This window comes from Cariama cristata, unplaced genomic scaffold (assembly GCF_000690535.1).
Source record: "Cariama cristata isolate BGI_N322 unplaced genomic scaffold, ASM69053v1 scaffold13385, whole genome shotgun sequence".
NCBI classification, from domain to species: Eukaryota; Metazoa; Chordata; class Aves; order Cariamiformes; family Cariamidae; genus Cariama; species Cariama cristata.
Window position 1 is genome coordinate 27151 of NW_009618211.1, and position 15463 is coordinate 42613.

A 15463-nucleotide genomic window follows, 5' to 3' on the forward strand; every position below is an offset into this window, starting at 1 on the left:
AAAATTACTTTAAAATCTTTTAATTTGCATCAAACCTGATTCAAACTATTACTTCAAAAGCCTTAAAACAGAAGTTAGAAAAACAGAATGTCTTCTGTTGGGTGAGCTCTATTGACACACAATGTGGGAATTTTCCATAACAGCATACATTGCCATTAAGCAATACAGTGAGTTGATGAGCTGTCATCTTTTGACACCTGCAGCGCATGTGACTTCTTAACTTCCATGTATCTCCAATACTTTGTAGACAAAATGCCAGCTGAGCAGGTACTTGTAAGGAGTCTCCCAAGCCTGTAATTAGAACAAGGCTTCTTTCATCTTTAGCTGCAGACCTAGAAATTCTGATACCAAAGCCTTCTGCATCATTCAGCAGAAAGGGAACAGAGTCAAACTCTATGTTGTAAAAGCCAGCTCTGGAAGTCCGAAGAGACATTTTCAAACAGTTCACTCTGACCATCAGTTTTCAGTTGACTTCATACATGGACACAGAGTAAGTTGGTCTGTAGCTTAAGCATTTGGCAAATTTAAAAAACAAGTAAGACATTTACAGGCAATAGGGACACAACTGCCAAACCCCTGTTTTATCATCTGATTTATTAGCACACAGAGAAGCGCATTCCCAGAAGGATCTTAGTGACACACTTCTCAGCAGTGAGCTCCTCCCTGCCCACGCACCTTACATTCCCTGTGTTAGTTTAGAATTCGCAATGGGGTGGCAGCCTTGAAGAATGAAACTGCCTTTGTGCAGCACACTTGGCAGGAGCGACTGTCTCCTCAAGCCACCTTCTGAGCTCGCTGCAGCCCTGACTGGTAGGAACCACTTCTGACTGTGATAGCACGAGACAGGCTTCCCTATCAGCCACTGCTTCCATAGCTTCCAGCCAGAGGGACAATCACCTCCAACAGGAAGAGTGGGAACTAGTGAAGAAAACACCTGTCTACTGGAAGATGGACGGGGACCAGTCCAAATAGTAGAGCTAGATGTGAGATAATAGCAACAGCGACTTTGGGCCAATATTAACGCCGACTTGCTTAAATCTGCAGCCTAAGGATGCAAGGTTAAGAAGAACGCATAAAGGAGTGGTGCACAGAGTGTGTCATCCCTACAGCTATGGAGCAGACAAGGCGGCACAGCTCAGGGCACAACACTAGCAGAATGAGAGAGTCCACGAACCTGGCATCTCCAGCAGTGAGCAAAAAAACTGAATGTAAGCACAAATGGCATGACAGTCAAAGAGGTGAGAGGTGGGGAGTGGGAAGACAAGCGATAGAGAGCATGAGGATGCTCTGAGAGCAGTGGCTTTCAGTCTTTTTCAGTTTGCAGACATCCAAACACTGATGGAAGGAAGCAGAAGAGCAGAGAAGGGCAGAGAAGTTACTAATTGGCTGGTTTTTCATAGCTGTATTTGTCACGCTCTCGTGCTTGTCATATAAGCACCTCACAAAGCCTCACTGGCCCTGGAACCACAGGCTGAAGGCCACTGCTTTAGAAATGGAAGGGACCGTTAAAAAAAACAGCAGCTGCAAGGAAAAGGAGGAAGGAGGTACAGAAGAGACACTCAGTGTCAGGAAGGAGGGACTGAATTGTGTCCCTTTTGTGATTTGGATCTGTGAAGTAGCAATATCTGCATTTAAAAGCATGCACACTCTGACATTTGAAGTTTTTTCCCCTGACTGGCTCTGGTGACTAATAGTTCAGTGTTGCCTCATGTATTTATAACTCTGTCAGAACTCCTGAGTGGAATGCCTACGCTTCTCCAGGTAGTTTATCCAGTCTTCAATCCTTATTCTGTAGATTATTATTGACACTAGGAGCAGACGCAGAATGCCTGTGAGCAAAATTTGAAGACTGACAACAAAAGACTTGCACTGGCAACAATCTAGTTATGGGGAACTATGTAATAAAAAAAATCCATTTTGTTTGCATACTCATCCAGTTACAGATGCTAAAACTCCACCTAATAACAGCACCACCAGCTGGCATTGCTGTGATGCTTTACCCGCTTTCTGGGCGGGCATGAACAGCATTAGTGAACAACAATGGACCACCACGTATGCACGTGCTCTCAGCAGGTAAAAATACACCAATAAACGACTTACAAGATCTAGGGCTGCTGCCAAAATGGAGGCATCAGGGATAGTGCCTGGTTCACAGCAGTTCAGGAGAAACTGAAAACGCTTCATGCCTTGGCGGATTGCTCCCAGGTTCACAACGTTCTTGGATTTTCCTCCTTCTTGGTTGGAGGTCAAGTGATCATCAAAGCTATGGCAACCTAAAGAGGTAGAGAGTACAGAGGGCATGCGGGGAGGGGTTGGGAGAAGGGAACACAGTCTCTCGCCAATAAAAAAAAGTGGAACAAAAATCCTCACGAGTACAGTCTTGGTCTAAATCCCTTCCTCACCTTGAAGCACTATCTTGAAGATAACAGGGGCATTTTTACAATATTCATAACTTCGGTGAAACAGGCATACAGCAAGCCAGATTCTGGTCTTGATCATACTGATGTCTGCCCAAAACAATTCCACCATACTCAGCATGGAAGTCCAGGATCTACTAGGTGAAGCAGGATATGGCCCTTCCTCCTCACCTCTTTAACACAGACTGTCTTGTTTACTGTCTGTTTTTCCTGACTAACCTCCTATCTTACTTCTCTATTGCCTCTAAGTCTATCTTAAAGTGGAGCATGCATAAGCCTTATTCCTCATGTATCAATTTAGTAATGTATCATCTACTAGGACAGAAAAATCAGTAGCAAATATTGGAAATGTTCTACATGGAAGTCAAGTACTGTCCTTTTTTTAGGCATACATCTTCTGCAATTACCAGAACACCCAAAGTGAGACTGGACTCAACTCCGAGGTATCATCATCATTCCAGCCTCTCTCCCTTGAATTGTCTTGCACTCTTTGGGATGGAAAGCTCCCTAATGAGAGTTCCTTTTCAAAATGAAGCTAGCACCCCACTCCGGAGCTTCTTTCAAGCACGATTTTAAGCTCCATGTATAGAGTTCACACGACAAATCAACTAATCCCATCGCCAATTGGAACGAACACTTCTGAACGCAGAAGATCGTTACGCAGTCAGTACCAGAGTTGAGAGAGTGGCTGAAAGATACAGATGAGAAATCAGGAAAGTAGTTTCAAGACCAAAGTGGCTGGTAAAAACAAGAGTAGTCAGCTTCTGGGCTTTTTGTCTTTATCCATAATACTCGCCCTGTTTACATGTGAAAGTACAAAAGTTTACAGAATACTGAAAGATAAAGCACTGAAGAAGAGAACACTGCATGGAGAATTCAAGATGGGTTTTAAACATGGATTTGAAAGATAAGAAGCAAAATGTAAGCTCTACAGGACTTTGTGACTTCTCCATCCTCAGGAAAGAAGAATGGCTGAAACTCAAAGTCCCTTTGAGATCGCACTCCCCAGAATTACTTGGAAAGCACTTAGGTACCACAAACAATAGTCACAACAGAAAATGACAATACAGATCTTCACTTTTCCCCTGAAGACAGAGGTATATCAAATTTCAAGAGACTCCTTTATGACATCTGTGGCTTTTCTCTCTCCAGTGAAGCTGTACACAGTTTTCCAGTAAACAAAACGTTCTTAAATTTTCATCAAAATGGAACAAACAAACAAAGCAAGCAGAAAGAACACTTACATAAACGAGTAGGCACAAATACCCTTTTCTTCCAACTCCTCCTGTTCTCCTTATAGCCTGTAGCACGCAATCTGAGCCTTCCTGCTATGGCTGTTGTAACACTAACTCATTTGAGGTACAAACAAATGTTTCCTATTCAGGGCCCTGTTAGGGCTGTGCCTCTATGAGATAAAGAACAGAGACCTGACTTTCTGATACAGAAAGGCATGCCCAAGGCATCTCCCTAGCCCCCACTATAAAGATCTAGCAGAGGCTTTGTCCATCCGGGCTCAGTGGTACTACCTACAGTCTACCACTACAGCCCCTTGTGGTCCTTTGCAGTCCCAGCCTCGCACTTCATTGAAGCTTTGCAAGTGAACCCCTCAGAGGCAGCTGATGGCTGTCCTGGAGCAGCCTTGCTGTAAGCAGGGGAGCCCTCACTGGCTTCACATCAACGTGACTCAGCCCTGCAAAAAATCTCACCCGGTGAGCACAGACCATTTCCTAACACAGGAGGACACTGGATGCCCAAGCTCCTGTCCCCACAGCTGCTTGCTGTGCGAACGCGAGATCACCCCTCGGAGCAAGCGTGTGGTGGTGTGCCTTGAACACCCTGGCAACTTCTGCGGTCACTCACAATGTCCTCAGTACGCGCCCAAAGGAACGTTAAGGGTAAACATACTGTCACTCACTTCTGTATATATGCTTTGTTCTTAGTAAAGGTAAAAAGATCATTAAAATCAACATTTTGTAATGCATGAATGTGCATATATTTATGTGTATATATATGTATACATGTGCACACATACAGATATACACACACACATTCACGTACGCTTACACACATATCCAACACAGAATTTCCATTGGTCTAGATGATATATCACAATGAAGATTACAATTCATAAATGATGTGACAAATTAATATACTTTTTTTTTTACTATAATGTATTTCTCCTCTCTCTGCTTTCTTTTAAATTTGGTCTATGTTAAAAAACCCAAAAACACAAGAGGGAACACCACATGGAAAAAGCATGAGTGAAGTAATGGCACAGCATCATGAATGACAATAATGGGAAGGCAGAAATAGGTTCCAAAATAATGCTTTAGGATCATACCCTGAGAGATTTAATAGTATGCCCATCCACCTTCAATAGGCTTTTATTCTCTTCTCCTTAAGCACATAAAACCTGCTGATCTTTATGGAAGATACAGAAGCACTGGAAATTTGAAGGCCCTCTGTAACATTAGTGTTCTGCTGTGTTATAAACCGTCCCACCCTGAAAAGGCCTCACATTTAGTTCACTACGCAGCTGCAAGTATGCGTACACACACAGAGGCATGTATTACTCCTCCAATGTTTTTGCTAATGGCTTTCACTGCATACCAGAGATCCTTGTGGACATGGTGATATAACTTCCTTAACTGTCACACTTTGCCTTATAAACTTTAAATACTCTCCTTTTGCCTCAGTTAGTGATCAGGCAATGGCCAAACACTCCCCATCAACATCACTGCACAATTTGCTTGTTTCTCATACTAACACGCAAGGGTCTCTGTCTTTAACCCATTGCATTGCTTTTGTTATGGTATTTCTAATGCATGCATATGTCAAAACCAAGCATGTGTCATGTACATCTCTTCTCTCACAGGCATGTAAAAGACGTTTCAAGTTCTCTTCATTAATTACATAAATTCTGACGTTACTCACAGAAGGCTGAAGTATGAACAAGACTTCCAAAGTTTAAAAAGCCAATACTAATGTGTCATGTGAGTTTTTTATAGACATAAGATGTGCCACACATACTGAACAAGGTTTTTGATGCTCACAGGGCCAAGACTAAATCTTTGCCACTAAATCAAGAATATAGGCACTCTAGGCAGAAGCAAACTCACAGCATAAAATCAGTATTACAAAGATGAAAAAAAATTTCCTACAAGAAAATACAAAGGACGTCTCACATGAGCATTGTAGAAACAGCTGTGGCAGTCTATAAAGATCTCACTGCCCCTCAGTTGTTTGTTCCCAGTAACAGCTAGGAGAAAATATGGTGGAAGTATTTCACACCTACTTCAGCACAAAGCAGTGGATGAAGAAAACAATGCAGTTCCTTCCATTGTGGGGGTATTCACCTTCAGCTACCAAGCCACAACAAGCTGCTGGGATGATGTGCTCTCCTTCTAAAGGAACAATACTTTTCACCTAGGAGCTAGTTGAAAACCACCACCAGCGTTTTTGCAGCGGTAGAATGATGACCGGTTTCCACTGGCAAGATACAGTCATACTTCGCTAGTATCACTTGCCTGTATAGCACCTTACACGCATTATACTGCAGGTCTGGAACAGATGATGGTGAAATACATACAATGCAGTGTCAAAGTGTAATGCCAGAAAGTAAAGAACATAATGCCAGAGAATGTAGCATACTGTAAAGCTACAGAAATCATGGTGAAAAAGAAAATCTACTCCTTTTTGTGTGTTTTTGGGAGTTGGGTTGGGTTTGCTTAAAAAACAGTAACAGAACTTCAAGATACGAGGCTGTCTCCCTGACAACAAGGATGAGCTCTGAGCTGAGGACATGAGGATGTGAATGACTGCATGACATTTTAAAACAGAATATATCATGACCTTGTATTATTCATAAAGGCACTTTTCAAACATTGCTGATTTTGAAGAAACATTGCAATTAGATATATGTTCGTGGAAAGGAAAAGTAGTGTTGTTATCACGTTGTGTGCTAAGAAAAAGGGACAGCATCCCTAACGAATGGTATGCAGACACTAGACATGCAAACACAGAAGAAAAGAGATAATTATAACAAGGTTTGTGCAGGGTTTTCCATTTCTGTGCTGATCTTTGCTAAAACTGTCAAATGGCCACAAATTGGAAAAACAAAACAAAACAAACAAAAAACCTGATGGAACACCCATTGTTATATTAGGCAATGAAAGATTTACACACCTAATTTTGAACTGAATAAGTGCTTTGAAACAAGCATTAATTTTTTAAGTGTATCAATCAAATTCAATTTGATTTAAAAAGCCCAAATGTCATATTTGCAGAATTTATTTGGATAGTCTTGATTTTTAAAAAAAAAAATTTACTTTATTAGAGTTTTTTTCTAAATCAAAACAAAAGAAAGAAGGAAGGAAAGAAAACAGTTACAAAGACTGAAAAGTTGGAGAAGGCTAGAATGGATACAAAAACTATGGAGAAAGCAGGAAAAAAGGGAAAGGGGTAAAATACAGAAAGAAAGAGATTAAAAAAAAGATAAAAAGAAAGAAAAAAGGAGACGAGAACCCTGATTTCTAACCATCTTTTTCTTCTGTGTGATGAAGCTTGGATGGGTGTCTTCGGCAGGTGCGCCATTTACCAAGACGCTTGAAGAAATTCTCCTCTTCATCTCTCCCATTGTCCAGGCCACCTCCTGGCCCCCCTCCTTCTGACAGCTTCACTGCGCTGGTAAACTTCACCTGTGCAAAGACAGAGGGCCAGGTCAGGCTGTGCCGTACCACTATCTCTTGGTCCTCCTCGCTTAGACATAAAGCATCTACAGAAGGGCTGTAACACAGTGGATCACCATAGCAACACAAGTGGGTCTGCACGGATTTACGTACGCTGAAGCACTTAATCTTTTAAGCTTTCTGCTTAAAGGATTGGTCTTTCACAAGAGGCTGTAAAGGCACAAAGAAGGAAGGAGAAGTGTGACCCACAATTAAACCTGAAGTGTGTTGACAGACCCTGCATTTCTCTCTCAAGGAACCAAGACAGACTGACAAGTACAGTGTAGGTTTAACCTAGTCTTCACCGTGAGCAACAAAAGTCCAGTATCAAATTCCCATGGCACTCTACTTTGAAGACTGCTGTGACCTAGCCTCATTGGCTGCAGCGTCCATGTTGAGCAGAATGTTTCCTAGGACAGCTAAAACCACCCAGATCCTGTCCTTCCAAGCTCTCTGCAATCCAGCCCGACACATTTACCTTGGAACTCTGCCTGATGAAAGACAGACGGTCGACAGAGCTGATATCTAGGAGATCTTCCACCCCGTCAGCCAGGCCAGAAAGGGAGGAGCGCTTCAGCCAGTTCCCTGTTGCAGAATAAGCCACTCAGGACAATTCAGAAATTGCTTCCAAGCAGAATCTATTCATTAGCAATTGCAGTGTATTTCTCCAAAGTGGCAATGCTAGGGTATGGGAAAATGGGAGGAAAGGGGAAGGCAACCTTTTTGTGCTACATGTATTAATAACCACACAAGGTCAGGTCTTGGGACCTGTAAAAGATATATTTTTTGTCTGTCAAATGCTATTGGAATATTTCTCTTCTACAGGGAGGAACAATGCCTGGGAGATTAAGGTACTAGCCTACTACTTTGGAGACACGGATTCAATATTCTATTTTGCCACAGACATCCTCTTTTACCTTTGGCAAATTGCTTACATTTCCTTTGCCTCAGTTCCCTGACTGTAAAACGGAGAGAGCAGCATTTCCCAGCTTCCCTCGGGAGAATATACAATATACTTGGACAATAAGGAACTGTGTTGCAATATTTCCGGACAGATATATCTATCCATGCCTTTCTGCACATGCAATATGTATATAGAACAGGAAGAGACATACATTTACCTATGGGGAGTTTGAGTTTCTTTCGAAGGGAGATTCGTCGGGAACGGGAGCGGGAGCGCCTGTCGGTGGTGGTCCCAGAGTGAGCAGTGGTGCACTCGGATGTGTCCTGCTCAGACTGACTACTGGTATCACTCGCTGCACTCTGTGACTTGAACATCTTTCGCCAGAAGTCCTTGCGTCCCAGAACGGCCCCTTGGATTTGCTCATCACTGGAAGAAAAGGCATACAGAGCGTGAACTGCACTTCAGTGAAGTCTGGATGCTCAGGGGAACGAGGCCTCCCTCCCGCAGCCCCCTCCTAATCTCTCTATTCTTTGAGGTTGTTTCATTTTGAATTCCAAACGTACTCTTCTCAGTGGGACATAATCAAGTTTGACAACATGCTCAACATTGTTCAAGGCACAAAATAACCATCTTTTCTACCCTGAGGAGCTTATCCACTGAACAGGTCATTCCAATTTTTAGCTCCTACACATGAAAAACAAACCATCATCTTCAGGTCAAAATGACCCATATTGATATGACTACACTGTTGCTTTCTACAAGTATGTGTACTGGAGAGCTTTTGGACAACACAATAGCCATTTGTGAACCTGCTGGAGCCACAGTTCTCATTAACGTATTGGAATGGGGACAGCATATTTTGCTATACTCTTGAGATCTCCCATGGCTGTGGGAGGGCTCACAGCAGAACAGCTTGCTGCAGTTCTGCAGAGCAGTAAAGGCCTTTGTGTTATCCTTGCAGTCTCAGCAACAGTGAGACTTCTCAGGCTCAGTTAATGCAGGAGAATACACAACATAAAGCTCTGGGCCCTTGTGCAAGCAATGCCTTCGTACAGTGCATCTCGAGCACTTTAACAAGACAGATGGGTATTCAGAGGCACAGAGAAGTTAAATGACTTGTCCAAAGTTACTTAGGGACCAGTGGCCATTCATAAAATTTTCTAAAATTCTTAAGAGTATTGATTACATTTACTTCAATATTAAATGGCAGAATTTTTTGGACAATAGAGACTTCAAACGTGCAACGCCTAACAGCAGGTTGATTTGCTCATTAAGAAAACTGGAGGGGGACCTGTGCTGGTAAGGGAAATGCAACAATCTTTGGAGACTACATGCCCAAGATAGGTCAGGAATGGGTCGGCTCCTGGGAGGCAGCAGAGGATTAACGACCCTTAGCAACAACTTGGAAGCTGAAAATCAATAGAGTCATTGCCCAGAAGTACAAACAAAGCATGGAGAACAGCTGTGATGACACCTCTGAGGAATTAACACTCTACTCATGGCTACGGTAGTATGTGATATTGACAAATCCACTGCACTGTCATTTGAAAATCTCCAGTGGTTCCCCATTAAAATCAGGGTGGGTCCAGTTGGCAGCACTGAAAATAGGCATTACCCGGATCTTATCAGCAGCTCCTGAACAGACACTCAACACATCTGTTGTACCATGCAAAGAGATAAGTCCTTGCTGTACTGTCCATTTGTACTAATCCCAGAAGGAAGATGCTGGCAATTATGCATGAAACAATTCAATATTTACTTACTGTTCTGGAGTTTGCATTGGGCGGCTTGAGATGTAACTACGACATTCATCAGGGGCAGCTGATGCCTGGCTTTTGTCAATGATGACGCTTCCCACCTCAGATCTATATAGGTAATATAAATCATCAGCTAAAGTGAATGGATGGCCCATCTCATGGTCATCACATAGCTACATCACATGGAAGCCAGTGCTGCTGAGCAACAAAGCAGCTTTAGAGATGTACCCTCTCTTTAGCAACTTTCTGCCTCTACATATATCATTCATGAAAAAGACATCAGCTCTTAGAAGCAAAGCCAAGGTTTTTAAGAGTTTTTCAAAGTTCTTAATCCTTCTTCGCAACATTTTAATATGACAAGCCTCAAAGCACCAGAGAAAATTTCTTTTTGATAAAGAAGCATGTCAGGATTAGATTTATTCTGGGACTTGTTTTGCATACCAGGGTTTATCTGTCAGATAAAGAACACTAAGGATGTGATACACATTAAAAGCTACGTCCACACAGTGTTTTGAGACTGACATTGTGCTTCTTACTTCTCTTAACCTTTCTTTTTCCTAGTGTTTCCATTGCACTGTTCTCGTAGGCCTCTTGTATGAAAGGGTTAACAGTTTTTGCTGCAAACTTATCACTGTCTCAGTTCATTAAATTTTAAATGAGACTGCCGCCACAGTACAGTTCTGTACATCAGGAACTGACATATACTATCAAGATAAAACACACAAGCCCTTGGACTTTGTACATTTGTGTTCAGTGCATGTAGTCATACAGCCAGACGTAAGTCAGTCATTTGTCTTTTGCCTCCTAGACACCCACCTTTTACTCCCAGAAGGTTTTGGCTCTTGCTCTGTTTCCTCTGTTTTTTTTCCTGGTATTAACTTTTCAGCGCTGTCTAGGAGGGCACTGAGTGCCACTCTCCGAAATACATTCCCATGAGCCTCCTTGATAAACTGGACCAGCTGTCGGATATCGCAGTACAAGCCCTGAGTAGCAAGACATCATGAAAATGAAAGAATTTAGCCTGCAGTTTGTGAAGAAGCAGTGAGAATCAATAGTTTCTAAGGTACTTCAGCAGGCCATTACTTCCTCTGCCTGTTGTGTGATACACTCTCTATGTACGGGGTTTGTGTTTTCTGGTTGGCATCAAAACTGGCAACTCCATTTAGCGCACTCAGAAGCAGCAGACAATGAGGAGCTCTATTGTTATGGAACATGCTCTGCAACAGGCTACAGCAGATGTACAAGTATCAGAGGCTAAAACAGCTGCAAGATGAGGGAGCTGCAAAGATGACTTAAAGCCCGTTTTATCCCATTCATCTAGCCCATAATCTTAAAAGGCATGAAAAAGCTAAAGGCGGGGGCGGGGGGGTGTAGAGTGGAAAAAAAATGCATGTTTTGTTTCAAAACCAGTGGGTGTCTTGGGATTTTTCTTAATTATTTCAGAGCTTTACATCATGGGAAGAGAGAAGAATGACTCACTCATTCCCCAACCTACTCCTACGCTCAAGGCTCTTTTTAGTTCTGAACATTCATACACATCATTGATGTGACAAATCACCTCTACATCTGAGGGCAAGGGGATGGAGGGAACAGTTTTACAGGACATGATTTTTGATCTGTGAACTTTCCTGAAAGATCTTGGAGTATTCCGCAAATTCCCAGCTAGGAAATGCTCGGCCAGCTTTCAACAAAAAAAGCCCAAACAAATAATTGGATCTGTATACTCATCAAGGCTCTTTTTCACAAGATACTGAACACAAGAATGACTTTAAATAGAGTGACGCAACAACAGGAAATCCTCATATGTACACTGCATACTATGTTCTCCATACAGGCACAATTAATGGTGCTACGCTTAAAGATAAGTTTCACCTTACACACTAACTAAAATAGGGTCCAGAAAGACATACAATTTATAAGGAAAATTTACACTTGGTGACCCTAATCTAGATCCAACAATGGCACATGTTTTTCTGCATCCCACCACTTAATCTCTGCTGAGAAATATTCCAAAGGAGGAATATCCATAAGAACAAGAGGACCTGGACATAGGCAGACTACTCTGCTGGTTTAAGATGTTACTGTGTTTTTCCTTCTCCCCCTCCCTTCCCCTCACAGAAGATTACTGTCCCCTTAGCTGGACTTCAGTGCCTCTACAGCTCTGCCGTAAGGATGGAGCACAAGAGTGCTTCTTGGTTGCTTCCATGAAAAATCCTAATTTCTGATAATAAAGGAGGTGGTTTGAGATTAGCAGCTAGATTCTGCACCAGTCTGGAAGAAGAGAGCTCATGTCATCTTTTCTAATGACTGCTCTGGGGAGACAGCACACAGGCAGCAACCAGCGGCACCTTACTTTCCTCCAGGAGTTTGGTAAACTGAGTGTTTGTCTAAGCCTTGGGAAGACCTACCAAATTGCTGTTCAGTAACTCACATACTCTGCCTCGGGTGGGCCATCTCCCTAACCAAGTAAACTGGCTTTAACTTTGCTGAAAGTTGATTTATGCTGGCTATGGTCTTGTTCATTAACCCCTTGCTCCAGACTATGCCACTAAACCATTTGGGAAAAAAAGCCCACAGGAGCTGCTTGAACAGAGAGGAAAATGCAATTCAGAGTGCACAACTTTTATCCTGGCTAAGTCCCCAGGTTCCAAGGCAGGCATGCAGGAGGGCATCAGATTTATATCATGTTTCAACTGTGACTGCATAGCTTGCTACGCTCAAGGGATTTGGCTAAACTGAATTAATTCTTCGCTGTAAAGCCTCATTGGTGACAATCAAGTGAAAAAGTAACTTTGTTAACATGAAATCGAGTGCTTACCAGGTTTTCCGGGCTGTGCAGCTCATGTGTAGTGGAAGCACAGCGAGTGATCAGTGACTTGAACATGGCACTCACAATAATACCTTCTACACTCTGGGCTGTAGACTTGTTGTCCACTGTGGTGAAGTTATTCCCAAATCCAGCCTTGTCTGTGAAATTCAAGTAGAAGCAAGTCCCCTTGTTAGGAATGGTTTAAAAAAGTTGGCTTAAAGACACACGTAAAGGGATTCAGATTCATGAGACAAGGGCAAGTCCCCACCTGACATCCTATGGTCAGCTCTTGCAATCCCACCCCACAAAAATAAAACAGAAGGGAAAGGTAAAATATAGAAGGATGAAATCTTCCCAGAAATAGCTGTACTATGAAAAAGGATTGAAAAGACCAGGACCACTCTGGCTTCCTTTTATCTCTGATTAGAGATGCACAGATTAAGGCATAAAATTTGAACAATACCTCCAGCTTTTCTATTTAGTGTTCTAAAGGCCAAGAGATCTTTGATTAAGCTGCAAAGTGACAACACCCATGTAAAGAAAATCTTCTGAACTACAGGAATGCTGTTCTTACAAGGTGCACAAGGAGACCAAGCTCTCAGACAGAGTCAAAAAAGAATTACACATTTAAATGAACAAGAAACATCCCGGTTTCATTAGGTGAGAGAACAGACTTTCAAAAGCTGCATGAGCTGCCATGTTTCAAAGCATGAGCCAGTCAATAATTGACGAATATGTGGGGAAACTTTCTATAAGCATCTTCTTCACAAAAGCCTGCTATATAATATTTTGATGCTTTGTCTGAAACGCCTGGAATCAGAGGTAGGCTAATAGACTAGTCAGACTCCCCGAGTGCTTCAGAGGAGCTGTTCCCACTCTGTAAACAGTCATTGTTAACTGTTGCTGCATGCAGTGATCAGCATAAATGTTTAGTTATTCTAATAGCACCTGGAATAATTTTCCTAACTTAAAAAAACCCCCACATATATACATTAACACACATGCACACACTGCAGGCATGTCCCGTTTATTCAATCTGTTCTTGCTATTTACTGCCTCACCTGAGGCACCACAGAGGGTTTTAATGCTCAATTATATCTCCATTCAAAACCCTGGATTAAACAGGCCATTCCAGCTGGCACCTGGTCATGTCACGAACCAGAAAACTTCCTCCCTGAGGCATACCTGAATGAAAATATTTTCTTTCAAGAGCCATGAACAACAGGTAGGATGAATCAAAGGAGAGGCCTTCAATTTCAGGTGCACTGGGTGATACAAGATCACTAGGTGAGATCACGGGGTGGTCAAATCAGAAGAGATCCAACTCCCCCGACCCTCACTGGCTGAGGGTACGCTTTATATATTCTGAGGACAGTAATTCACAATTTTTTTTCTTTTTTAAAGGAAAAGATAGCATGACTTCTTTCTGCTGGTATGATTTAAGAATATTTAATTGAGGGTTTCTGATGCCACCTATACTTACTGTCGGTGACTGGCTCCATGCAGAATCCCAGTAAAGCATGCAGGAAATCCACCACGTTATTGAGAGAATCCCTGTTCACATAATCCCTCATGGTCTGCCGGAACTGCATCTTATCCAGTTTGTACAGCTTTGTGAGGCAGTTCTGAGCCTGCAACGATACCCATCAAATCACATCACACCAAAGTATGTGTTTGAGTTTTGCTAGTAAGAACAGGGTATTTTTTGCTCTTGCTTAGCCAGAGCTCTGCTGTACTGTTTAAAGTAACCTCCCCTAGAGGCCAGAAGGTTCGGGTCCTGTGACAGAAGACAAGTTCGCCTCTGACACCAACAAGAAATTCAGCACAAGGAAACAGTGCACCAGTGTGGGTGCCACTGTTTGGAGGTGGTGGTGAAGTCACTGCCAGCTGTATCTCAAGGCCTCTCCTCCTCTCCCCAACCCCAAGGTAAAAACTCACTGAATATGAATGAAGTAGGAATGTACCACCTCAGTCAAGGCTTATTGCCTCTGTGAAACAGGTTCTTAGCCTCAGGCATCTGATTTGCAGCCTCTGGCTCAGACCCAACTCATTTGATGTACCTATATCCAGTGACCAATTTATATCACACAAAACATAGCATTTTATTTGAAAGCTATTGTCGACTTCTTATCGCAAAAGTATCCAACCTACCGGGACCCCGTGTAGGCTGGAGTTAGAGAATCTGAAATATCAGCTCTATGGGAAACATTAACTCTCCTGCTACCTATAATAGGGTGCTTAACTTTCCAGTAAACTCAGACATGTGCTTGTCCATGCAGTCAACACAAATGGTGCATGCAAAGCAGTTTGGCCAGACAAACGCACAGAAAATGCAGCAGACTTAGACGGGTAAGAAAATCTCTTCCTAAAGACTTCAATTCAATGAGTCTGATAAGAACCTTGGCTCCAAGAGACCTATTCATTTATGCTTAAAGTTATGCATAGGCCTAAATGTTTTGCTGGCTCAGCTCCAACAGAACATAAAAGCCTAACTGACATTTTGATGAATATGGTATATGTTCAACCAGTGCTTTGTGCAGAACCTTTCAACTGTTACCACTGGGACTCTCTTACCCCATCTTGTCCCACTGCGTCCAGGCCTAACGTTACTGCTGCAGTCTCCTCAGTACCTGGGAGTCCAGCTAACAGAATGCTGCATGATAGTGAGGCAGCCAATCCACTTCTGAGCCACCTAGCTCAGATCCCAGAACCAAATTACAGCTCAGTTGGCATGGCTCAGGCTAACCAAAGCCATGGAGAAGCATCTGGCTCCCACCGCGCCGTGGATGGGCACAGTGTAAATTCTCATTACAGCCATCAAAAACTCTCCCTGCTGCAAGCACACAAGG

General features: G+C 42.7%; 1 protein-coding gene across 1 annotated transcript in view; it reads right to left on the reverse strand.

The window, feature by feature from the left end:
• LOC104162118 (protein unc-80 homolog) overlaps nucleotides 1-15463 on the reverse strand; it is a gene marked incomplete at both ends in the record, with an annotated part of 70538 nt that overhangs the window by 22829 nt on the left and 32246 nt on the right. The window contains 8 exon segments of the mRNA XM_009700771.1: nucleotides 2101-2273; nucleotides 7015-7114; nucleotides 7623-7729; nucleotides 8266-8474; nucleotides 9812-9913; nucleotides 10622-10788; nucleotides 12624-12772; nucleotides 14098-14245. Coding sequence (XP_009699073.1) covers nucleotides 2101-2273; nucleotides 7015-7114; nucleotides 7623-7729; nucleotides 8266-8474; nucleotides 9812-9913; nucleotides 10622-10788; nucleotides 12624-12772; nucleotides 14098-14245 — 1155 coding nt within the window.